This window comes from Lepidothrix coronata, unplaced genomic scaffold (genome assembly GCF_001604755.1).
Source record: "Lepidothrix coronata isolate B3197 unplaced genomic scaffold, Lepidothrix_coronata-1.0 Scaffold7, whole genome shotgun sequence".
Taxonomy (NCBI): domain Eukaryota; kingdom Metazoa; phylum Chordata; class Aves; order Passeriformes; family Pipridae; genus Lepidothrix; species Lepidothrix coronata.
This window is the reverse complement of record NW_016690187.1, coordinates 1,872,129-1,899,621: the sequence shown is the minus strand read 5'-3', so window position 1 is coordinate 1,899,621 and position 27,493 is coordinate 1,872,129. Positions and strand designations below refer to the sequence as shown.

The window sequence follows — 27,493 nt, the reverse complement described above, 5'->3', positions numbered from 1 at the left end:
CAGATTCACAAAATAAGAACACACTCAAGACAGTTGTGACCGTTTTGCTCCAGGGCAGCAAGATGAAATTCCCTCACATGAAAGGGAGAAAATTGGGAAACAGGGGAAGTGTTTAATGAAAGCTGGCACAAAAGGATGCTGCTCTTCCAAAAGGCTGAGTAATGCTATCAGGGCCCCAGAAAAAGACAAACTGTTTTCTAAGCACCTTCCCCCAGAATTTGCGCACAAAGAGAAGCCTTTCAACCCATGGACACTGAGTCTGTTAAGCTAAATAACAATGTATTTTGCGCTTCCTCATAGCTATTTTATTCACAAAACACCCACCTGTTGGTCAGCATGCCTTTGGAGCCATGGTGGGGTCATGAAGCAATCCTGACCTCATCAGCTGCCAGCCAGTAGCTTCTGCCCCTGGTGAGACCCTGCTGCCTGTGCTGCTGTGGTCTTTGCAATTCAGTTGCTGTTCTGAGGAGGGAGTAAAAATGGAACTACCTGCCCATTAGAACTGACTTGCATGGTTCTCTGTACTGTTGCATTTCTATATGGTACAGACATGATCCCCTGTCTAGCTCAGCACCTCTCTCCCTGAATTCCAGTTTGCACTTCAGGCTTCACTTGCTGTATTGCTTAGAGCAGATTTTTTATAATAGCTTGAGCTAGACCTTAAATCACCTTGGTTAATATATAACAAATATGAAATTTCTTACCTTATTTATGCAAGTAGGGTTCTTAGTTCCCTGCTATGTTACCTTACTTTTGGCTGAATGAAAACAAAAGTGATTTACATCATTCTGTAAGCTGATGTCCTCGTTACTTGCTTGCACTTCTGTATGCAAACTCTACCAACTCTACCAACATGGCACTATTAACAGTACCTACAGGAAGACAAGAATGGGTCTCATTGTTCATATTGTACCTGTTAACAAATTCATTTCAAAATCTCAGGTTTTAAATCCACTCAGCAGGTTAATTCAATACAATGTGAGTTTCCTGGATTTTGCTTTTAATCAAAAAGACAGATATGACTAGTTCAAATGATTTAGAGAAATCCAAGCATATTATATAATCACTGGTTTTTTAATCATGAAAGCACATAACCCTACCAAAAGAAAAATTTAGACAAATCTACCAGTGGTTAAACCATAGTAAGTAGGAATTATATTTTTAGCCTTTAATACTTTGGAGTATTAAATTAATGCAGAGTCGCAAACAATTTGTGCCCTGTCAGCCTGTAGCTAACATCAAGCCAACCTGACCTACTAACAAGGGTTATGCTTTTGTGCCCTTTTTAAACACCAGAAGGGCTTAAGAGTCCCATAGGCCTTTGGAATCTCCCCAGTTTTCCAAGATTTGTTAAGAATCAACACTATTGTTTCAGAGAGCGCTGCAACCAGCTTCCCAAGCTCTCCTGGGCATTACTTCTCATCACTGAAGGATTTCAAAACAGCTGAGCTGACATTGTCTTGTCACCTCTGCTCCCACACAGAACCACCCTCACTTTCCATGCACCCCACTACACAAGAGGAGACATCCTGTCCCTCAGATTGAGTGCCCAAGAGAAGTAACCTCTAAGCATCTCTGCTGCCTTTGTACCATTACTACTATTATATAATTATACCAAGCATCTCCCCTTACATGGTCATTAGCTCTCTGGAAAGTGCCATTTAGCCCGTTCTCTCCTGAGATTGAGTGGCATGTAACAAATTCCATCTCCATCTTGTGTTTACTTAAATATACAGCAGATAAAATAGTTTTCAACACAGAATTTTTACAAATTCTACCTCACAGATACAGCCACTTGTGTATTGGCATGTTATTTTCTTGTGTAGGCACAGGGCATAAATGAACAGACAGTTGTGGCTTCTCACATACAGATATGGAAGAGAGAAACCCAATGGTTGTTAAGTAAGAGACTGCTTTGAAGTACTTCATAAACACACTTAGCATAATGCAGTTTGCATCCTGACTGGGGTTGCCAGCAATGACCAGAATATAAGCAAGTTACAAAGATGATGTTTATAGAAATAATCACGAGACTCGTGTTTTCTGTTTTACACAGCACCAGTATTTTAACTCAATGACCTGGCATCTAATTTTTCCAAAATGTGACATTTAATTAACACTGTTTCCACGCATCACTTCCTTCTGCCACCACATCAGAGAGCTGCTCTCTGCAGAGGGCAGCTTTAACCTCTGAGCGCGTGTGCGCCTGTATACACACACACCCTACAGACTCTGCATGCATTATCAGGGAACTTGACAAAGGACATTAGGCCACTGCACTGCAATCTCTGCAGTAGCTGTGGTCTGTGCTGGCTTGCCAGCTGCTTGGTTGGGGCATCATGGAGCCAACCCCATGTGGGGCAGGGGACTGATCTGCCCCACATGATGGGAGACCTTGAACTGCTAAGTGGGAGCTGCCTGGTCAGCTATTTTGAGCTGATTGTGCATCCTTCCCTGGGTACAGCTGCACTAGCTACTGCTATATATGCTCACAGATGTTGCTGCCTGATGCCTTTAATGGTCATTTGCGATCTAAAAAAAAATTTAAAGGCAGCCAGAAGAGGCAACAGGCATTCGTTAGTTTTACAGAGGAACAGGAGTAAATGGTAAATAATGTATCATATTCCAGACCTATCTTTCATATTATGCAAGCAACAAGACCCCTTCCTTGTTCCAGAAAACTTTCAGTCTCTCTTCCATGCTCCAAAATAGCAAGGAGGAGTTGCAGCACAAACTTAGGGATATTTGTATGTGTCGTTTCCAAGATGGCACGCAGCCTGCACCTAGTCTTATCATGAGCTAAATCCGTGCCTTCTACTACTTCTCACTTTCCACCCTCTCTTATTATTTTCCTTCCTCTCCCTTGGAGAAGCACACTCAAACTCCCCAATGTGCTGAAGCAAAGTTGAAAACCACTCAGTATTTAATAAGCAAAACTGTGCCTGTTTTATTTATTTAGGCAATTTCCCTGAACTCACTGATTGTATGTGCATGAGCGCTCCTCATCTGGACTAGCTGGATGCTATAGAAAAACCCTCATCAATAATTGATATTTCATGAAAAACATAGACTTCAGGAGCTATTCTGCTCCTCGAGAGCTTTCCTCTCTTTCTGTTCTCTTCTTTATTACTAAGGACATTTTCAGACAACAGGATCATTGCTTCTAAGTGAAAGTCTGCTATTAAAAGCTGTCTCCCAAGCAAGCCAAATCTTGCTTGCCTTGGTCACACAAATAGTTTTATTGACTTCAACAGAACTGTATGTGCGAAGCAGACAGGACTGACTTCTGCCAAGAACTGTGTGCCATGTCCCTGCAGGTTGCTCTTGATACTTTGGTCATCCCACACCCCGAAGTTTTGAAGTACTAGTAGTTTAAATAGAAAGACACTGAAGAAAAGCATTTCCTGCTATCATATGCAGCTCTAAAGAAGAGTCAGAAAAGCAGACAATAAAGTGTAAGATCTTTTTCTTACCAAAATGTTTCTATCACATTTCAGTGCCTGTTTTGCACAGATAAATTTCTCCCAATATTGTTTTTCTTCACAATGCTTGAAATGGGGAAACGCTACAAGCTTGTGTGGGGTTCCTGATACCAGTTAGGGGATTAGTGAATAACAGTCATCCCTGTGCTCTGCTGGGACATGGAATGGGAAGTTACTGCAAAAGGGAAACTGTAAGGTGAGCCCAATCACACCAGCTGGCAAATCTGCAGTCTCATGAGGGGTGTTACAAAAACCAGGTTTTACACCAAACCCTCAGGCCATTGTGTCTTGCACCAATGCCTGACTTCATACATAAAAGTAACATCCAGCAGTTTTTCAAATGTCTTAGTTCTAAACTACATATATACAACATCCTTCTACTGGCAGCCCAGGCTGCTGCAATGGACACGCTTGGGTAATTATCTTACCGCTTATTTTGCCTTTGTACAACTGGTAAGTGATAAATCTAATATTTAGGAGCAAAGAGATTAATGACACAGTATGCAGTGCTGAACTCCTCCATTCAGCCATAAACCACAGCACTCCTACATTGACAACTCATCTGTAATGCCAAATCCTATCAGAGCTGGACCCTTACCCTACATATATATTTTAGGCCAGGCCTGCTTTTTTAAGTAAATATTGAAAAACAGCCCACTGCAGCCCAGAGGGGTAGGTACAACATATATATTTCACCTCTTAAAGTGCTTTTCTTGCATGGTTGATGCATTCAGAAATTATCCAAGGATTCAAATGCGCTCCAGTCACAACGAGAGCTGGCTAATTCCTCAGTAAGTGACAGCAAATTCACTAAACAGCACAGTCTCCCTGCTCAACCTTCCTGTGAAGGAGTGAATTTGTTCCTAATCCTTTTAACACTATCCATCACATATTGACTAGGAAGGACCAGTGTCATTACAACATAATCTGGAAAATATCAGTTGCTTTACTTCTCATAATAATAGCTGTTTTCATACATGACACACAAAATAGACTTTATCCAGCTTTTTAAACCATTTGGAGTTTTCTTTTAAGTACAGAAGTTAACATTTATTCTAGAGGCTTTTTTTCCTGGTAGTTAAAGCACTTTCAATTTAATTTCCTTAATTTATAAACTGTGTCAGAAATAGCCACTTAGGACACATGCTTCACGTTGGGACCTTCATTTGGTTGTGTTCCTCCTGGGGATTATTGCACTGACAGTACCTAAGTGATACTGCAGCGAAGAATTTACATGCACTCACACGCTTCCAGCAATCCACCATAATAACCCCTGGAACAGGGAAAGCCCTTTCATTCCTAGGAAAAGATACCTTATATGTAAAATCACCCCAAGAAGTGGGTTGGGCCCTAGTGGGGCTGCCAAGTGTCGCATACATTCCACACCCCGGGCTCAGGGGGCCTGTACTGAATTCCCCAGATAGGGAGGGCAGCAGTGGCACCTGGGATAAGGGGGGCAGCACTGGCACCTGGCTTTCTGCAGGCAGGTGGCCTCTGTGAATGCCCTGCCTGTGCTGCCTGCAGCCTGATGGCAGAGGCAGTGACAGAGGCACCTAATGAGGGGAGGACAGTGAGTAAGGGAACAGGAACCAGACTCAGAGACAGAGGTGATGGTGTATTTGTAGGAGTTCCAGTTATCTCATGGAACCAGTTGACTACATCTCTCCATCTCTCCCAGCTCCTTTTATGGCATTCTACTATCCAACAGGTACCAAAGACAGAAAGTGAAACGGGAATAACTGGAACACGAGATACAATGTAGCTAGTGGGAAATCACCAACTCCCTGACTTGAATTCCTTTTACATCTTTAGGGGATTATTGAGCTCTTCTGAAGTCTAAAACAACTGACAGACATTTGGCTTAGAAAACACACATTTCCTTGGGGAAAAAGAAAATATTATTTATCACTTTCTCATCCACCTTCTTTTTTTCCATGTGAGTAAGACAGGGAGGCAACTTAGCTGTCTGACAACTCATTTGCTCTAGTTTATTGATTTCTCATATGAAGCCATGTTCCCCAGACAGTGATGTCATTTATTTCCATAGCAACTGTATAACATCAGAGGACTACACCTAAGCAGGTGGAGGAAAATCTTTAGGGAACAAGAATATATTATGTCCCTGCAAATCTGCCTGCACCAGATATGGGCTTCTAGAAGATGTCTGAAAGCTGGCTCTGAATAGTCTTATAAAAGACAGAGCGGTGACAGTATTACTAACCATTTTTCATTGGCAGTGGTCAAGTCAAATTCAGATGTGCAAAGCCTACTCCCCTCTGCTCTGCAGAGTACCACTCTGTACATGCCACATGCAGAGAAGTGGCAAAAAGACACTCTTCCCCAGCCCACTCCAACCACCGAAGTCCCTCTTCCCCCCCACCCAGAAAAGCAGTGCTTACCAAGTTACCAACAAACTCAGGCTGGTTACCAGCTTTTCAGAAGTAGGATTTGCCTCTATACATCAATACTTCAAACCTAAGTCATGTGGTCTGTGCCAGTCTATGGCTCTATGACTGCAGCATAAGCTTGTGCAGCAGCTGGCTCCGGCCACACAGTGGGCTCTGAAGTTCCTCATTCTGCATGGAAGAGGTCCAGGGACAGAACTATTTGATTACATGAATCAGTAGTTACACTCATTACCTCTCTCAGAAGGTACATTTTACCCAAAGTACCAGAGATTCAGGTCATCAAAGCCTCCATGGCTCAACAAAGTCCTAGACATGGTATTGGCTCCTCTTCAGCAATCACAGCATTTAAGCCAAATCTGATCTTTCTCACACCAAGCTGGCCCATTTCTCCTCAAAGGGCACGGCAGCCTCGCTCACAACCACAAGAAAACAACTCTGCTAGAGCCCTTTCTTCACCACCTACTAAAGGTGCTGGTGTCAAGGAGAGGCCCCAGATGTCCCAGGGTCAGCCCTCAGGGCAGAGGGGCAGGCTGACTCATCCCCACAGCACCCCTGTGGGTCAGCAGTGTAAAAGGGAAAAGGGACGCAAAGGTGCTCAGAGATTATCAGAAGCTGACAGCAGAGCCTAACACAGAGCCTTCTCAGCATCACTGGGGGGAGTATAGACCTGCTTCCTTCCAGTTCTCCCACAGGCAAACACAGTATTTACAACACCCATACAAATGACCAGATGTGAGCAGCTCTTCTGCCATCAGTAAATATCAAGTAAGCAACTGTACTTCCATCACTGTAAAATACTTCTGCAATCTATACTGATTAAGTATTCCAGACTGATTTCTGCTTGGCATAGAAAAAGTGAAGCTGGATGATTCACATGGCAAATAAAAAGTAAAAAATAATTGTTGTTACATCTTTTTTCTTCCGTGAAAGTCAAGAAGTAAACACATTAAATGAGATTCAGCTAATGAATCTCTCATACAACAGAAGTGCTCCATAGTAAACAGTTGCCTATTCAGCAGATTGCTAAATCTATTACCATTAAGTCCTGATCTAGTTCATCTTAGTAAAGCATAAACTGAGTCTTTTGCTTTGAAAAAAATCTCAAATTGCAACAAGAAGCTGGTTTTCTCTTTTTCTATTAGCAAAATATATAAACTGAGAAGAGATGCTTTGCGTAAATTCAAGATTTGAATTATTCATTATCTTGACTAATTAATCTGCAGTTCAGAAGAGATAATATTTTCTTTACAGCAGCCTCAGAACTCAGAAAAACAGAGCAAGAAATGACAGTGCAAATAGATTTTTTTTTTCCTATTACCACCACATTAGGCTGTGTATAAAACTTTCTTTTGACATGCAAATACTTTCCCATTGAGGTAACACAATAGATTATTTTTGCCTCTACCCAGTATTTTCCATTTTTATGATCTCTGTATCCTTCAGAGACTTCCCTCTGCTTTATAATTCCATTGCCTATCCATTGTCAGTTCTCTCCTGCATTTGCAACCTGTTGCCAACCATGATTTGATTTACTTTGTCAGTAATGCATCTTCTTGTGCCCTTCAGTCTGTGCTTAAACATAAACTATATTGACAGCCAGAGAGACTCGACTGACAGCTCTGCACGTTTCCCTCTCTGAGTTTAGCCTGTATGTTCTGGGTATAGTCTCATGAAGGCACACAGATGAGGAGCTGACATCACTAAAGTTGCCTCAGGGGCAGGCAGCCTCCATGAAATACTCTGCATTTATTTCCCCCACACTCAGATGTGCCCCAAAGGCAACATGAATATTATTGAGCTGGTGGTCCCTGCCTGGTTGTATTGGAGAACACGTAAAAAGTTTAAATAAACTAGTAACTAATCATACCATAAAATGCTGTTCTTCCTGCAGAAGACTAGATAATTCTCCAGATAAACACATGGATCAATTTAATGAGTTGACTAACAGTTTTCTACATTAACTTCTTCTTTGGTATTTGAATTACACCAGACACCCTGCACACTGAGGTGTTTAACCTGTGCTGTATTGCCTTGTTGCTATTATACAGCTACTGCTAGAAGGTCCTTCCCTTGATAGAAAAGTCTGCAGAGCAGCATCTCTTTTCTCCTTTTCCCAGCTACCCCAAGAAGTAGCTGTTCATCTGGGAGCAGACACTGAGAGAAAGAATATTTTCCTCTTCTAACCAAGGAAGAGCTCTTACAGAAAGACAGCAAGGGCTGTTCCTCCCACATCTGCAGCAGCAGAAAAGACATTGCAGAGGTCTGCACCAAATAACCAAGGCAGATCCAGTGAAGGGAATATCTTCCCAGCTTCCAGAGGAACACAATTGGTCCCCCAACACAATGTCTGGGGACCAATGCAGAGGCTCAGCTCACAGGGCCACCGCACGGCAGGATGCTATGAAGCTGGCCAAGAAGTGGGTTGTGAGGGTTAGGAGTTCCTCCCCACACATTTGCAATGGGATCACTGAAGATGTCTGCAGTGATGATATTCAGGGTTAGGAGTTCCTCCCCACACATTTGCAATGGGATCACTGAAGATGTCTGCAGTGATGATATTCAGATATACTGCAAGACTGATTTTCCAAATCACAAACCTGCACCTCCACAGGGAGCTATTTATCTGGCCAGATTTTCAAACTCAGTTTCTATTGGTCCTACTGACCTGAAGTTGAACCTGCAAAGTCCATCAGTCACCCAGCACAGTGCCTCTCTCTGTGCTCAAACACTGCAGTACCTCCCTGGCACAGAGTGGCAGCGCTGCCTACCCACCCCTCCCATTGTCACCTGCTCCATCTGGCCCTTATTGAGACCCATGGCATTAAAAATCTTGGTCCACATTAACAAATCATTACTTAACAGATTCTTCCATATAAGGTATCAGAAATAGCTTCAACTAATTCTTACTTGTAATTCAATTCAAATTTAATTGGATGTACATAATCTGGGATGCAAGAACATACCACCTTATCTCAACCACTCTCCCTTACATATTCACTTAAGTATCAAAATAATCTGGAACCTCTTTCTAACCCTGACTGACACTGGTATACAACACTGTTACCTCTACCACATAATCCCATCTGCCCAGGTGCTCCAAGACCATAATGAATTTTGCAGTCTTTAAGATCATGCTGATATTACCTAGAACAGAAAAATGGAGCATTTGAAAAGTATTTTCAGTTCTCCATTTAAACTTCACATGTGGAAAACTATTTTTGTTTGTGCAATTAGCTACAACCCTAATATTTTCCTACTGTATTCACTGAGCAACAGTGAGAGCTCAGCCCAAACAGGGGCAAAAACAAAGCAAGTTGAAGCAAGCCCATTTATGTCTAGTTCTGTTCCTTCGTCTTTTGTGAGAAGAAGGACCACATATGATGGACAACTACCAGCCTCTTGAAATCAAATCAGTTTCTTTCAAAGAACATTTGTATTTTGTAAACCAATTAAACCACATGAATAGTACAAGCATGAATAGGCTTTTGTTTTATTCAAATTAAGATATTTTGGATTTGTGAAGATGCAAATAGATATGACAAAAAAGGTAACAAGGATACAATAGAAAATTATGGAGCAGGGAGAAATTTAATTACATGCCTCTTTGACTGAAAGTTCAAGGTCCTTTTTATGTTGCTTCAAATTTATAAATTCACAGACCTGTCCCTCTGTTTTCCAAATATGTTCAGGAAAATAAGTTGGTTGAAATTGTCCTTCCATGGCTTTTAATTTCAGCTGCATGCTGTTTAGATTCCTTTATTTCTATGGAAATGCAAGAGCAGTTCCAAGTCATAAACTAAAAGGCTTCCTTTTAATGAAGGCTGGATCAAAACCTACAGTCCTGCAACAAAGAAATCCTGCAGGATTTAACAGTGCACAACAACTCCTTAAAAAAAAAGGCAGAGCTCTACAACACTGTACTCAACTGAAAGAGCAACACTCTCCATCAAATAGTGGAAGGCTTTTTTAAGCAGCTTTTTAGAAGACTATTTCATTTCCATAAAGAAAACTCTTTCACTAGATTTAGAAAAGGAAATCCTACTGACACAAGCAATGGGTTCTGCTCACAGCCCAGATGCAGCCTGACTCTTAGGAGCTGAACACCTTCACTCCTATCACCTGCTCAGAGTGGTGTCCCAGCCTCATTCAGCACCACCCACTGATTCCCATTCATTTGAACTTACTGGGATTTTTTTGCTGGATTAAAAAAAAAAATGTACTAAATTGTACTGAGATGCCAATTTACAAAATATGACAATAGCCTTCCTCATTTCAGAGATCATATTCAGGATGAGGATGATGGAGTTCTGCTGTATGAGTCTTGAACAAGGACTTCAACCATCTGGGCATGACGATATTCCCGTGAAAATTAATAGGATATTTTTCAGTTTTATCAGGAACTGTGTGATGTGTGTGACACTGATAGGTGGGCAAGACCCATAGAAAAAGGGTGCTGACCTAGGTCTTTATCAAATTCTGTGAAATGCATCGACTACACTGAAGTGCATGGGGTCACTGAAGAGCCCTGTGGGGCAAGCGAGAACAAGCTTTAGGAACATGACTCCAAGGAATAACCCACTGTCACAAAACACAGAAAACTGCCCCTTTCTTTCAGCAAAGAAAAATAGACTTCACCCTTTGGGAGTATCTGTTTTCACTCTGCCATCCTTTTAAATGCAAGACATTGGTCTTTGTATAAACAGCTGTATAAACAAGCTCCCAGAAGACCTAAAGGGATCTGTACAAGTGGTAGCTCTATCCCTAAAGGTAAACAGCAAAATATACAGTTTTTCCTGTGTAAGAGGCAAAAAGAAAAAAAAAAAAAAAAAAAAGGCCCCATCCAGCCTCTGATGTTTTCCTACCTCCCGACTGTTATGGGACACAAGCCAAAAAAGCCAATAGTGCAAGGCACCAAGTATCTGCTGTAAATTAACTCTATTTTGCCAGTCCTAAGAGGGGACACAGCAGTACAGACTGCTGTTACTGGAAGGACACTCACATCACACCGTTTTTTGTCCATCCATGCGACAGAAAGAAACCATACCAAGAATCACATCAAATGAGGTACACGAGGCTGGTCTGACTCAGACTTCTGTAGAGGTTGCAGGTGACCTGCCTGCACAGTGTCTATGAATCAGCTGGCAGCAAGGACAGAGCCCTGGAATGCTACCATGTCATTTGTACAGAGATAGTTCCCAGAGAGAAGCTGCACTTGAAATAAACTGAACTAAAGGAAAATTGAGAGTACTGGGACATTACCTAGCCAGTTGGCCTGCACAAAGCAGTAGCTTTATAATAGCTCTTACAGGGTAATAAATGTGCTGCAATTAATACCAACAAACCTTGCAGTATAGTACAGCACATTTGGAGCAATTTGAAGCTGGTGGCACCTATACACAAGGAGGAATTCTGGTTTTAGACAACCTTCTTCAAAATTTAAACAACGGGTGAGGATTTGGCCCAGCAAGCATAAAGAAAACTCAACAAAATCCATCATCTCTGGCTTCACAACAGATGCTTGTGGGGTGGGACGACTGCAGTTCTTACTTTTCCACTGGAATTTCCACTGGCTAAAACAGATCTAACAATTATAATGGGCTACATTCAAAGCCATGATGAGGTGTTGTGCCAGAAAAACTACAGCTGGCCAAGGAAACTATTCAGAAATTACTCAGAGTGCAGTTCTCCATTACAAGGCCTGTAGACGGTGGCTGTCTGTGTTCAGAACAAGAGGTTGTGCACTCAAGCATGAAACACCAAAGGTCCTTGAATAAGTTCCTTTGATTCCCCCAACCCACCTGAGCCATATTTGCATCACTCCGGCCTATTCTAGCAGAAAACATTCACATGGCAGTGGGGAAGACATGGGGCTACCACCAATACCTCTACAAGGATATCCAAAATCAAAACCTCAGTCTAGTCATTTCCCACCAGGCACAGACAGACAAATAAAATCTGCCATTTAAAAGCAAAATTAAGTCATGCTTTCCGTAGCAAAGAGGAACCATTTACAATTTAAACTTCTTTAGGGTTTTGGTGCTAGTTGTTCTTATAAAGAGACACGCTACGAAAATGGGCTACTGCTTAGTATGTTCACAATTTTCTCATCAGCCTATTTTCTCTTTTATAGCCAAATCACATAAGGTTTTTACTCATCTTTCAAAATAATGTTTTCCTTTTCAAATTACAAATATTTAGAATAGCATGAAAATCATTCCTTTACACACTGGTGTTACTTGATGGCACGATAACACAGCTTTATCACACATACATTCAGTAACAGATTCAAGTAAAAGAAAAAATGTCATAAAAGAAGTGAGGTGAAGTTTGTGTTTCTGAAGAAACTTTCATGGTTTGCAGGGCCAGGTTTGGGGGTGCTGTTGGCAGTGGTGCATTTGCTTGTGTTCAGACCTTATGCTGGGTTTGAGCTGTGTACTGTACAGAGACAGCTGGGGTAAGCTCAGGCTTAGGCTGTTTTAGGCTCAGGATTAGGAAAAGATTGCATAAAAAGACAAATTGATCACAAGATCCTGAGGAGGCAATTGAGAGTTGGGACTGAGACTGGTGCAGGTCTTACTGGGATTGGGATTAAAGTTTAGGAAAAGAGAGATGGAAGATCTCATGTTCTTGTTGAATCCTGTTGGGCTGCAAGATTAGGAAAACCACTTTTTGTTATCAAAGGCATGTAGAGTATATGATTCATTTTGTTCTGAGTTTTCTTTCACCTATTTAATGGAAAGGCGACAGCCCCAATTTTTAAACCATATTAATTGCATTGTTCATTGCACACTATGAACAGGATATCACCAGTCTTGGAAGACTTAAAAAGATATAAACTTCTATGAAACAGTAGAATCTGTAATATAAATATAAGCTTTAGAAACTGTAGAGTAAAGGTCATAGAAATACGAGGAATTAATATTAAACTTTAACATACCAATGTTTTTGTCAGTTTTGAATTGTTCATATGGCTTGATATCCATGAAGCTCTGTATTTCATATAAATTTTTGCTATAAATTACTTTTTCATAATCAGTTTTCACTCCTGGCAACTAAGGATACATCAGAAGCTTTCTCATAAAAACAAATTTATTACTTATCATACTGCTGTATTGGTTTAAAGAGATTAAAAATTGAGTACATGACATGATTACCTATTTAATTGCGTGTAACAGGAAATCTGAGCTTTTTTGTTCCCAGCCCCATTGCTGCTTGCACTTGTGCTTTGCAAGGCTTTTTAGTTATTACTATGAAGTTCAAATTATACTATTGTTTCAGCAGTATCCATTAATTTGCTTTTATGAAAGCTCGAAAAACATCTTGGAGCCTTAATGAATGTGTTTCAGTGCAATACTCTGGACTGCTTTTACACCAATATTGAAAGAATTACTCATCCCGGGTTTTTAAATACAGAGGATTTTTTCAGCATTATTGCACAATTATTTGTGCTCTGTTTATGTAGATATGATATTTGTGTGTACATGGTGCCTTATTTCCCACAGATACCATATGACCAACATCTGCTTTGAAGGCCCTGACTTTATTTAACCTCAGAGGTCAACATCCCTCTTGCGTTGGAGGGTTTCGGAAATGGAAAAAGCAGACCTTCCCCTATCCTTTTATTGTCCTTCAGACAGTCTCCTTCAGTGACAACTACTCTCCCATTCCAGTTTTTCAAAAAAAATCCATATTGCTCTGCTGCAAATGAATTAAGTTTAAAGTACTAGAAACATGAAAAGTTTTGGTGTTTCAAAAATCCCTTACCAATCTGATGAGCTGGGAGCTCCAGTCTTCTTCCCTCATTTTGGGGAAGTCTCAGCTGCAACACCCACGCTTCCTCAGGGTGCTCAATAGGCTGCTCCTAAACCCACAGATGAGGAGAAACATGCCCATGCACATGTCTACACATTCTCTTGTCATTCTCCTACAGGGAGGGAGAACATCTGTCTCACCTTGAGACTGACAGAACAACAGTTTTCTTTCTCTCACACAAAGTAGTTTCCTAAAATTCAAGACCTTGGTCTGCTTTACAATGTAAATATATGAAATGGCCTTTCAGCATTCCTGTCTTGCAGCATGATACACAGCACAGTGCAGAATAAGGGGGACCTTTCCCTCTATAGAGCCTTTGGCACATTTTTTATAATGTAACAAAATCTGTGCACTGCATCTGAAAATTGCTAAGAATGATGACAGTTTTCCCTCTGGCTCTGAGCCAAGCCTTTTGGCACCTTCATTGTTAAGGAATATGCAAGTGCTGGCTGAAAATGTGGAAAGATCATCACAACTTATCTTCACAAAATGTGTGAAGCCTTAGACTTTCTGGTTGGTTCCAGCTGCAGAGCTGAAAGTTCACATGTTCATGCAGAGTGCCAAGGTAGTGCCAAAGGTTTATGTTAAGGCATATGGGCTCTTGTGTATGTTCAGGTTGGTCTGTACAGCAACAGCAGAGGGGGGGAAGGTGGGTGTGCACCTGTGTTAGTACAGCAGATTGGATCATCACCACAGAGAGGTAAACTGGATTATTTTGCATCTTCCATTGAAGAAGAAATTGATTCTATTCTCTTGCCTGTAAATCTTCTTTCATAGGATTCTTGGTTGACGTATTTCAATTTTTGTCTTATGAGAGACGACAGAACCAAAAGTTTGTCTGCTCTTGTCACAGGCAAGGTAGAAAAATATTTTTCAAACAAGATGCTGGTTTCACTGTTGGAGAGTCTGCTGGGCAGAGTGAGCTCTGGCAGGGCCCTTCATACTCCTCTGCCACTGCTGAGGCCCCAATAGCAAGTGAACATCTGCTGTTCGTTCAGCAGTTCTTGCAGGTTGGCAATGAGGTATTGGGGGAAGGAGAGGTATGGGCATGTGCTGTCTCAAAGAAGCTTCAGCCTTCTGTGGTGGAAGATATTAGGTATTCATCTCTGTACATGAAGTACCCGGTGCCCTTCTGCAACAGCTTTTGAGAAGGAAGCTTTGGAAAGTCCTTTTGTTCTATAAAGTATGCAATAGCATTTCTTCTCCTATTAAACAAGTCTAGGATTTTGGGATCACATTGAAAACGCAGTGTGGTGGGAGTTGATGCTTCTTTCTAAGCTGTAGCTCTCTATTGCAGGTCTTCTTCCACAGAGCACCTTAACTGTTACATTTGCAAGTTTATTTTGTAAAGCTGGGGGAATACGGTAACTTCCCGAAGATACTCTCCTACTGGATGCATATTTTGGTTTTGCTTTTAATGAGGGTTGCGGATTTTGAAATTTATGGTATCAGTGATTTCTGCTTCTGAGAGGTAAGGCAAGGTATTGCCATATCTAACTGTCACATCTAGCTTCTTAAAAGACAAGCATGTTGGAGGCCATAGAAAGATTTGCATCTGTTCAAAAATGGGAATGGTTATAAAATGCCAGAGGTATTGGAATGACATGTCATGCTCAGCTTGGGAAGGTCTTTGTTGTAACAATTAGAATTTCTATTCTTCTGTACAAATGGTAAGTTTGAGCAGTCTGCTTAGGCTGGTGTAGGAGATCTGACTTTAATTGTCAGCTTGAATTTGACAACCAATGGTGATTAACATTTTCCTTGTAAATTTAGCAGGCAAACTGTGAGCACACAAACCATTTGAAGGACTGATGTTTCCTTACAGTGTTGCAAATACTAGGCTTGTGATTGCTTCATAAAATTTCTTCAGCTGGTTTCAGTACTGATGAAAATGATTTCTGTAGGTGTTCCTGAATTATATTATACCTAAATTATGGTGTCTTTTTAATCTAAATAAAAAGATGGCTTATATGAGGGAAGCAGCTGTGTGTGCAACTAGAAATTGGAAGGAGCTTGAGCAATTTGGAAGGTGACAACATATAAGCTCTGGACTCTGCTTTGCTTCAGGCAAGTCATATAATTTCACTGGTACTTCCCAGATTATAAAAGACAAAATGAAGTAGAGGAGATAATCAATATTTTGCTGACTACCCATTTATTAGAATGTTTATTGAGTGGATGTGTGTAAAGTCACTGAGAAGGAAACCATATGGAAGTGATGATGATATTAGAGTTGTCGTTATTAATAAGACTGTTGACTAGAACTGTCCTTTTTGATCAGCTGTTCCTTTATCCAAAGAGAAGCTTTTAACTGGGAAAAGTGAAGAGAACTAGAATTTATATCCACCGATAGCATAATACTAGAAACTTCTGGGCAGGCAGCACTGCCTGTTGTATACACAGCCTGTTTGGGGAATGTAAAGCCATTAAATTCCACAGTCACTGCAGAGATTGTTTTGCAGAGGTAATGTTCAGCTTCCACTGGGCATCTATCACAGCTAGATTTAATAGGGAAGGAAAAAAAAAGAACAAACTAAAAAAAGCCTTGCTGTTTCTGAATTATTATGGAAATTCAGTAAGGGGAGGGCTTGTGCTGCTGACAAGGGAGTGCTATCTCTTGCTGGACCAAGTCCTGCAGCACTCAGTGAGGCAAAGATTCCTCCCAAAATAGGATGAAATAATGATCCAATTGGAGTCAATGGGAGATTTCCCACTGACACTGGTGGAGGCAAGATTTCACCCTGCGGCTTTTGGAGAACTAGTTGGAAATTTCTACAGGGAAATGTAGGAAAAAGAAAGGAAGGAGCAGTGCTTGCAAATAAGAAGTTATACTGTATGGAAGATAGTAACTCCTACCGTTTCTCTGTGCAGGAAGTCTGTAATGTAACTGTAAGGGAGGCTTTTTCCTTGCTGTTTCCTCTTCTATGCTGCAGCCTCTATCCTTTCCTGGGTAATCCCCAGTAACTCTGTAGGTCCCAGTTTATCCTAACAACTCTGTATGTTGCTTCAGCTCTGGGTGACTTCATGCAGACATGGTGAAACATGAAGCAGGTTTTTGGTCCTTTTCAGTTTGCAGACCTTAATCGCTCTCCATCAGAGAGGCAGATGTGGACAGTGTGGAGGAGCTTCCTGCATCAGGTTTACTTTCCTTAAAAACCTCTTGCAGACTCACAAGTAGTCCATGAGGATGTGTGGAGAGGAACAGTGAGCTTCCACAGCTATTCCCTCATGTGCCAAGCATGCTCCGTGAATCTTACTCCTAACTATACTTCAATGATAAATACTTTTGCAAAATAACAAATAAGGCATTTCTGAAGTCACCAGCATTCACAGTACCAATCTGATCTGTGCAGGACACAAGAGTGTATTGAGCTGCCTATTTCTTCTATACTCCACAAGCCCTCATCTTCTCAATCACAACTCTGAATTTTCTCTGGAATAACAAAACAAATGCCATTCATGTATAAACGTGACATTCATGGCTGCCAGCCATCTCCTCACCTGCCCTAGCACACAACATAAGACTCCAACAGAAACCGAACCATTTTCTCACACAAAACTGAACAAAAAGGTTTCTAACATTAAAAACAATTCCGTGATATTGCCTGCAAAAACTGAAAAAAGCTTATTTGAACATGCCAAAGCCAGCCCATACTGTAGCTCTTCGACCTGTTTTTACAACTGCTTATCCACTTCTGACAAACCCAAACAGTAACACCAATGTAATAAATGCACAAACCACCAGTTGTGGCTGACTTCACTAAAAAAGTTCAGCACAACTCTTCTTCCCAATTCAGCCTGTATCCAAAAGCTGAGGACCACAGAAGATTTAGCAAGAAACACAGAATCTCACTCTCGTGTTTCCAAAACTTAACCTTAGCAAACTTTAACTCCAGCCTTAAGGTACTCAGATCACCAGCAGTTACACTGAAGATAAAGTGGCACATTCACCCCCAGCACCAACTCTCATCCCACTTCGGTGGTTCCCTAAAGATACAAAAAGGAGTCTCTGCTCTTTTCTCACCCTTTCCTCACAACCACTGTCTCACTACCACTGCAACAAATCTAAACACCCTGTAGTCCCTCCTGCCAAAACTACCTCTTGCGCCACACGGGAATTCAGCAAGAAGCCAATTGTTGCCTTCTCAAGGGGAGAAAAGATGGCAGTTCTGACATAGAAGGAAAAATTTTGCCTTACAGAGACTTTGATGAATTTGTCATTACTTCAGACCTAAAGCAGGCAGTAACTGTGAGATACCGCCGTGTTGACTGTTCAGAAGCTATGGCAATGCTCTGTGCATTTCCACACACTGCCAGGCCTTAGGCAGGATGATTAATGGCCCTCTCTCACAGCTCTATGAATGGGAAGATAACGACAGTGACAGATCACTGTGGCTCAGACTCTCCTAGTTGCCGTCGGCTCTGGAAAGTTATAAAATGCTGTGATTTCTTTAGGTGTGTCAGCACCCCTGGCTCTAGTTAGAACCCACAATTACAGCTTCATGCATGTAACTCTCAGCTGACAAAAGATCCTTAACAGTCTAGCAAAGCACTGATTAGGGTGAGAGAGCTAAAAGGTCAATCACCAACTAAGTCAAAAATGTCTCATTTATATTTTTTAAAAAATTAAACCATTTTTTTAAATCCTTTTTTTTTTCTTTTTTAAACTCTTGAACTGGTAGGACAAATCCGTTCTTTCAGAAAGAACTAAGAACCTGTCATTTTGTCCCTGGCATATCCCTTCCTGATCCTAAAAAGCTCTCAACTCCGCTAAATCTAAGTTCCTAGAGGCATCCTGGTAACTAATAAAGGCAAGTCATTCATGCTATCCTCTAGAAAAATCAAGCCTGCTTTTAGATGTCTTCCCTGCTCAGAACTTCTTGCAAATTCAATTTGCATGGTTAATTAGCATCTATGCCCTCATGCTGCACTGTTTACAAGAAGCAGTCCTCATTACACAGCCAAGCATCTATATTTCCCCTGCTTCTGAGTATACACTGTGCATTTTAATTCTTGAATCTGTTCACTTGCTGGTTTGGGTGTGAGACACACACATCAACACTTTGAAGTGGCAGCCTACCACCTTCATATCTGTTTTGCTCAGTTATATCTATGATCCAGCTCTTGAAATGCCTTTCCATAAAGCTTTCCCAAAATACCTGAAATCCATCATAGCTTCACCTGCACAACTGTGAAAAGCCTTTTGATCTTACAAGTAGAAATGACCCTGGAAGCTCATACAAATTCAAAAGATAACACATCGAGGGATGGAGGGCAGGGAAGCTGAAATCTGAGCGCTGTATCAAAAAAATTATTTTTTTAAATTAGCATTTGTACCTGTTTTCTTCCCTTTCTATTTGGGCATTGATTCAGAGCACCTGCCTACCTGCAGCTCTGCTCACCTTTCTCTTGCACACACGGTTCAGGCATGCAAGGGAAATGCCACCTTACAGATGGGGAATGGGGCACACACACACAAAGGTGCTGAAAGAATTAGATATCACACAATTAATGCAGCAACCTATTGCGAGGGGCACTTAAGAGTACCATTAACATATTCTCCTAGGTATATATTAGCTCTCTATTTGTGTCCATAATGGATCAGTATAAGTTATTTTAGAAACAAAATTTAACACGACCTGCAAATAGCCCAGATGCTGCTGATGAAGCAGAGCTGGAAAATCTTGTATGGCAAAATCATCTGAGCAAGACTGGTAAACTAAGAAATAATCCTATCCCTTTTATATCCTAAGCTTAATACCTAACAATTTAATTTGCCTTTTCTTCATTTGCTTACTCCTTGCATATTCCTCACACAACAGATTTTTACTTGGACACATCCACACCCCAAGCCAGTGCCATGGCATGCCAAGGAACACCACTCTTGTCTGGTGACTTGGAAACACATGTTCAAAGAGGCTGCAAAAACTCTGGGGTGTTTTCCTCCAGGCACTGCTTGTGATTCATTACAGATGCCTCCACAGGGGGTGGTCAGAGGGCCTCAGACTTCTCAGTTTTGTGACAACACATCATTTTTGGACCTCTCCACACCCACACTAAGGCAGGTCCAAAACATTACTTCATGTCTTCTTCTTGCTGCTATGTGAAAATGCTGATCTGGAACTATCTGCACTGATAATCTACTATTTGTTTTTACATTATGTACATTTTACATTTACTCGTTTGATTTTTTTTTTAATGGATTCTTGACTGGTTTTATATGCTTCAGCCACTAATAAGAGACAGTATCATTTTAAGACTGGTCATAGCAGATTTCTGTTCCATCATGATTAAGTCCCTGGGTAATAAAAGCTTGGAAACATTGTGCTAAACAGCATTAAAAAAAAAAAAATCATTCTCCATTTCCCAATACACAAAGCCACAATATATGGTTATTTGTGCACTGGAGTGCAAGGTGCATATTGCTACAGCAAGGGTGAGCTCCATCCAAAATGACCAGCCTCTAAATTCTTCGGTAATCAAGCCAAAGTCCTGGAGCTGTTCAATGAAAAGTACAGTTTAACACAAAGCATGCACTGAATGCTGTGTAATCACTGAAAGAGTGATGTCCCATGGAAGGAGGGGGTTTTCTGACATTTCCCTTGCCCAGGAGGAACACAAGCTCTGTTGGGGTCGCTCTGACGATGTGACACAGCCCAAGGGTAATGAATGGGTCAGACTCAAAGCCCATCCAGCCCAGACAGTGGGTGGTCAGCAGCACACAGTTTGGTCTGAGCACATCTTTCTCTAGTGTACACCTTTGGCTTTTAGAAATCCAGGGGCTACAGGCTCGCACAGAGATTGGGAAAAATGCATCTTTACAGAGACTTAAAGAATTTTGCATGCAGAGGTCTGTTATTGATGCTCTTGTTCCTCCAGCAATCAACAAAATGTGCTCCTCACAAGCAGCAGCACTTTACAGACAAATAAAAGGCACGACCCCTGCCTCAAGCTGTTTACAGTGGAATGAGAAAACATGGTAAAAGGCAGGGAAGTGGAACAAGAGAACTGATACAGCATAGTGACAAGAGGGCACCTGCTTTCATGGTCTAAGCATCCTGCTGTTTCCATCTTTTAAAACACTGGCACAAGTTTTCAGGACCAGGTCTGTCCTACCATCACCAACATGCCAGCATGGCAAGCCGAACTTTTGCATGAGTGATTCCCTTCTCTAAATCCCTCTTTTCCTTCACTTGCAATGCTGTTGTTCCCATAAGATCTTATTACATATTAATAACCATTCATCCATTCATTCTGATTCCAGAAGGGAAATACCAGCTACACAGTAGCTGACAGAATGAGATTTTACGAACAGGTCTTACTATTTCACTCATGTTTCCAACTTCACCATGGTTTTAAAACAAGGAGAAAAGAAACGATCTGGCACTCAGTCACGCCAACAATCTACTTGACTTTTTTCCACTTAGATTAACCAATAGTTTGACTCTTCAATTGTCACCCCATCCTTCTGCCAGCTATGTTTCCCAGCCAGCTATCCATTCATGACTTCTCATCTCCACCTGTTTGAAGCAGAGCTATTTCACAACCAATGCAGTGGGCTTAATCACGATGCAGCCTTCTGTGATGCACAGTCATGAAGCTCAAATAAGGACACTGATGAGAAGCAGATGAACCACCATGAGAGAATTTTAATAGTTTCACAGGCTTCTGCACAGGAGTTCTGCTTGGCATCTCTCGGTATAAGAAAGACACTAAGCTATTAGAGAGTGTCCAAAGGAGGGCAGTGAAGATGGTGAAGGGCCTTGAGGGGAAGCCGTGTGAGGAGCAGCTGAGGGCACTTGGTGTGTTCAGCCTGGAGAAGGGGAGACCTCATTGCAGTTACAACTTCCTTGTGAGGGGAAGAGGAGGGGCAGGCACTGATCTCTGTGGTGACCAGTGGCAGAACTTGAGGGAATGGTCTGAAGCTGTGTCAGGGTTGCATATCAGAGAAAGGTTTTTCACCCAGAGGGTAGCTGGGCACTGGAACAGGCTCCCCAGGGAAGAGGTCACAGCACCAAGCCTGACAGAGTTCAAGAAGCGTTTGGATGATACCCTCAGGCTCATGGTGTGACTCTTGGGGAGGGTCCTGTGCAGCGCCAGGAGCTGGACTTAATGACTCTTGTGGGTCCTTTCTAACTCAGCATATTCTGTGATAACAGCCACGTAGACAGCAGCTTTACAGCACCATTCACTTCAACTGCTTACCTGACATACAAACACATATCACTGCAATTCTGCACTTTCCTGCCACCATCCTGCATCATGACCCTGGTAGTCACCCAATGAAAAGAAACAGTATTTAGAGTTCAAACTCTTTGACCTGAGTATTTTTTTACCTGGTTGTAGAGCCCCACACTGTCTTATTTTTCGGCTTTTTCTACTGTTCTCTCTTTGGAAATGTAACAATAATATATTCTCAGAAACAGTAAAGGTCAGTCTAGGTAAAAACAGATATCCATCTCTGTGTCCCAAGGGAATTACCTCAGTTTAGTGTCTCAGGTCCACAGACAAGCTTCCCATACGACAATAAGAAAAGCTAGTTGCTGGCAAAGGTTTGAGCATACACTTACACCTTAGCTATGCAAAACAATCATTCTAAATTGATATGTTCTATTAAAAAAACCTACCCTTTTAAACTTAAAACAAGTAATTACCAGGATAAAAGGATTATTTATGCAGCAAATTACATCTTCAATATTTTTTTAATCATATGTTGCTGTGATTTTAAACAGCATAAGGTGTACATAGAAACAGATCCTACTTACCAGTATGGGAGATGTATGCATGTGGAAACACACATATGATAAAGAGAAGACTCAGTTACAGATAAATATGTTTTCCTTCTATGATTCATTTTACTAGAATCTAAAATAAGAGCTTGGATAGAATATATTTTCTTGCATATATTCGTAACTAAAGGGTAGCACATCCTTTACAACTGTTTTTCATCCTTCAATGGCCTGCAGGGTTTATTCATTATTTCATTATTAAGGTGACCACAAAAAGCCCCCTTCATTCTCACAGGCACTGACCCCACACAATTCTTTCCCAGAACCGGGGCTGTTCGTTCACCTCTCCCATGCTCCATCTTCAGTCCCACCAGACTGCTTCTTCCCCATTTCTCAGGGGGCTGACCAACTTCTTTGACTTGATACCAAAGATGCCGATCCACTTACAAATGTGTGGGACTAATTCCACTCCATCTGGGAGTCACCAGATATTTGAAACTTGCCCTTCTGTGTTGAAAGCACTTAATTAACTTTCCCGCACACACCACTACCTGTTCTGTTGGTTTTTTTCAGGAAGACTTTTCATTCTCCCTGCTCCGAACCAGACTGTGTTTCTGCAACCAGAAGGGAAAAAAAATCTCTTTACTGCTGTTTCCAGCTTTTTCTGTGTATACCTCTGTCTTGAACCATAAGAATATGAGAGAACATTGCAGATGCTATACAGAAACCAAGTCGCCTACACGCCCATACATGCACAGAACAACTTCACAATAAACAAACATGTTTCTAGAGGACATCAGTATTTGCAGTTCTAAAGAAATTATTTTCTATATTTAGACACCACTAGATCATGCCTTCATGCTTCAGTTCATGAAGAGACCCAGAAAGACAAGGCCAACCAATTTTTTCTTTAAGTTATTGACAGGTGATTTCAGTTACGGCAGCTCTCGCTGCCAAGTAACAGTTTGCAATAAAACTGTAAATAGATCTCACACCGAAAAACACACAAAGTGGACTACAAAGAAAGGCATGTGTTCAAGAAAGTTCCCCTTGAATAGAAACATTCCTTCGGCATGGGAAAACAAATAAACAAACAAACCTCACTTTCTTAATTACCTACGCCTGGGAAGCTTCCTTTGGCAAGCCCACATTTTTTTTATTCCGGCAGAATGTAAACTCTGCCTGTAAAACATGAGTTAATAACCTTGGTGGGTAAAAGTCAGGCAGCTTCCAAATGGTGAAAAATGCAGGGGTACTTCCAGAAACTGCTGCTGTCACCTTGTTGATAGAGCAAAATTGGAATGTCTACAATTCAGATCCAGCAGGATCCAGCAACACTGCAGGGGGAGAAGACACACAGAAATAAAAAAAAAAAACCACATCAACTTTAACTTGTGAGAACACTGAGCAGGAGGTATGGGCAGACACAGGAAACACTGCAAAAAAAGAAGTAGGCAGAACAGGAAGAATAGCATATTTTCCCAAATTCTAGGACTCTAATCCCACTCCCACTGAAGCTGGCACTGCTGTCAGGAGGGGAAGAAGCAAAGTATCTGTGCTTTGCCTCCAGCTCTCTGGGAGCCTATTTCCACCCCCTGCACTCTTCCAGCACAAGTATTTACATAACTGTACAATGAGCTAGAAATAACACAAAAACACAATAACTAGCTATGGATGGAATCTCCAAGGTTAATGAATAAGAGCAGGGGAAAAAAGGGATATTTTCCTCCTCCTCTCCAGCAGCTGAAGGAGGGAGTTAAAACGCCTGAATTGCAACCCCAGGGCATCCACACCAACAGAGGTAATTCATCAACCGTAAAATTGCCAAAAATATTGACTAGCCCTTTACATTTAAAGGTTCAGAACCCATTTTCAGTGTTTTGCATGCAAACATACTGCTTTCAGCTGAGTTTTCAGTCAAGACTTCTTTGCATTAGAATGCACATGAACAGTGATTGCATATCAAATGAGGCTGTAAGCAACTGGAGATGAAGATACCTCCCCCCGAGATAACTGAGCAGTTGCCACCAATGGGGAAAAAAAAAAAAAAAGAAAAATCAAAGAGCAATAACCTATGTTATTACAGAGGTGAGCCTTTAACCTCTTTCTGACCAGCCCATCCCTTCTGGCATTTAGCAGACAGCCAAAGCTTAGAGCGGAGGATTAGTGGAAAACTGCTTTTACACGTGTACTGAGCACCAGGGTCCTGGTACATCGACTTTCATCACTATCTCACAAGACAGACAAGCAGCTTTGATAGCCAGTTGTACTTCATATCACCTGCTCAAACACTGCTGCATGTAAAAAGTAATAGGTAGAGGCAACTGGTATCTGCAAGTCTCAACAACAACTTCAAGATTGCTTTAAAATATATTTTCCTGTTCAATCAACATTTGCATTTCTCCCCCACTTTGTTATGCTTTTCAGAAACTCAAGTTCAGTCATTTACAAGCTTCTACTAAAAATCCCCTTTAAGACTAAAATCCACTTTATTTACTAAAAAAATTCCAGCTTTAGTGATGTGTGCCCAGTCTTCTGTATATTCATGCCAATTTTAAAAAACTGAAGCTATTTAATACTTAGGTCCACTGGGACTTGAATACAAATAAATCCATCAGAAACCATCATCCTTATTTTCCTTCATCCTTATGCTAGACCATCTGTGCAACCCACTGTACAGCTAGAGGGGGGAAAAAAAAAAGGAAAAACCAAACAGCAAGGAGATGCTCTAACATTAAAGGGATAGCTATTTGACAGAAGAGCATTTCTGCTGGTGGTAGTGTCTTCAGCAGATAACACTTGAATTGAAGGAGAAAGTAACACTTGTTTCAAGGGAGGTTTGTCTTTATCCATATCCTGATGGAAATCTCCAGTACACAATCATATCTCCGAAATGTTTCCATCACATTGGGCTCCTAACCACAGTTACAAGGTTTAGACCATCACCTTGTTTAGAGATTTAGACCATGTCCTTGCACCTTCATAAGGGCAGAAGTCAGTAAATTCTTTGAACCAGCCCCATCTTTGTTTTTTCTGGTAGTAACTGTATTATCAGGCAGGAAGAAGAGACTGGTTTTAAGCTCTTTAACTTTGTTTCATGGTCTTAATAGCAAAAGCTGAGCTTCGCTGATCACATTAAAACAGAGGCAGAAAAAATAAATCATCCATGTTCTAAGTGGCAGTTTTGGCATCTGAAATTTAGCCATGTTCTGAACGCCTTCTTGAGCACCAGCCAGGTCCTGCAGCGACTGCAGGTATCCCAACAGTCCTTGTGTGCCCCACAGCAGCAACAGACACGTGTAACCACCAGTAACTAGAGAGAAATCCAGCCCCAGTGCTCCTAAAATTGCCAGATTTTGAAAGATGCACTGGGACCAGTCAAAGCCTAAGAAGGCTTTTACCTACCAAGGTCAATTTAATGATACCTTTTGTGCCACCTGTACTAAGACTGATAAATATATTTGAACCACCAATTTATTCCTCTTTCTTCTACCTTAAATTTCCCATTTCTCTTCTTTGAAGGGTGTATCAAACTACACAAAAGACAGCACGTTTAAGAAGAGTTTTTCCTAGTAGGCTGACTGATTTTAGAGAATTATGATTTGAGGAAGCTTAACTGTACATTTAAAAATGTCTAGGTCATAATTTTTCCCCACTACAAGACAATCTTTACTAAAACAATGTTTAGTCCAGTTTAAGGGGTGGTGTTTTCCCTGAAACCAGTTTTTAAAAGCTTTTAATTTTAATCAGCCATTTACTCCCTTTTCTTCCAGCAGTTTAATTTGAAACAACAATACATTTTTCATATACTTTTATAAATTGTCTCAAAGACTGCATTACAGTAGGGACAACCCCAGTAAGCCATCTTGGTTTACAGCTGCTCCCTCCAAGGAGCACGAGCCACACAGCACCTTCTCTGCACACAGAGGGTTGTTTTCTACAGAGCACAAGATTTCTCTGCACGACTCACCACCGTAAATCAGCTCCACTTTACCTCTCAGTCTCAGTGAAACACAGTAAATTAGAGACCATCTTTTCTCTCTCAGTTAATACTAAATCCAGTTGTTGAGAGACAGCACAGAGCATTAGGTTTTAAAATGGTCAGTGAGTCATTTCTGCAAAGGCAGTTTGGGTCCCTCTTCCTCAGATGAGTTTTTTCTGGATAGATCTATTTTAGAAGGAAAATGGCATCATTTAAAATCTTAGCAAATGCACTACAGGAGACAGCCTGGTTGCACTACCTCAGGACAGTACAAGGCAGATTGTGCTTCTAGATGCACATCCCTCCTTTCAAGGATTAACATTGGCACGAATCTGTCCCTCACTCTCACAGGTAGAAAGGTCAGCCAGCCCTCCAGAAGCCTTTCCCTTCAGCTCCTCAATCCAGCCCTCACCGCAGGAGGGAAAACAACTGAACTGCCAAATGACCTGAGCAGTACTTTTCATCCCTCTCTGCTTGTTACACATGGATACACCAAGCTTATATGAAACTCTTAACGGAATGGACTCCAACTTTTTAATTAAGTGGTTGCTCGATTTACATTGTACCTAAATCACTACATGCGGTATTACAAATAAATTGAATGTAAGAGTAATACAAAGATGGTCCAGTAGTTTAAGCCCCTGCTTCCACTTGCAAGCAAAACTGTGACTCTTCATCTAGACAGCAGTTTTGCAGGGATATAAATTGCCACTGCAGAAGCAGTGAGTATTTTTTCCATATAAAACCAAACAGCCTTATTATACGCATAAAATATTCCAGGTTTCCACACTGTGCAACATTTGTGAAAGCTTCCGCTGAACACATCTTCATTTTAGTATTTAAAGCCACAGAAAATTTGGACATTGTTTTACATTATTCAAAAAATAGAAATACATATGTTTCTTTAGTCTGTAATTAAAGTGAAATTGTTCTTCACTGCTCTCATCAAATTAAGTTGCAGGTTTTACTGGAGTTAGCCTCTACCTTATCAGCCTGTTTCAGCTGTTCTGGATGTAATAAACATAGATTTCAATTTCCACACAGTCCAGACTAACAGACTGTGGATCTTGTCCCACTAAT

The 27,493-nt window shown here is 41.2% G+C and overlaps 1 protein-coding gene across 2 annotated transcripts in view; it reads right to left on the bottom strand.

Moving 5' to 3' along the window:
* The window catches only part of PLCL1 (phospholipase C like 1), a 192,960-nt gene that overhangs the window by 87,511 nt on the left and 77,956 nt on the right, over positions 1 to 27,493 (bottom strand). The window contains exon 1 of one of the 2 annotated variants that reach the window (XM_017838561.1): positions 325 to 378. The exons of the other annotated variant lie outside the window; for it this stretch is intronic. Within the exon in view, the coding sequence (XP_017694050.1) occupies positions 325 to 363 (39 nt within the window). The 5' untranslated portion in view covers positions 364 to 378. Of the gene's footprint in view, positions 1 to 324; positions 379 to 27,493 lie in introns of those variants that run through there. 2 annotated transcript variants of the gene reach the window in all.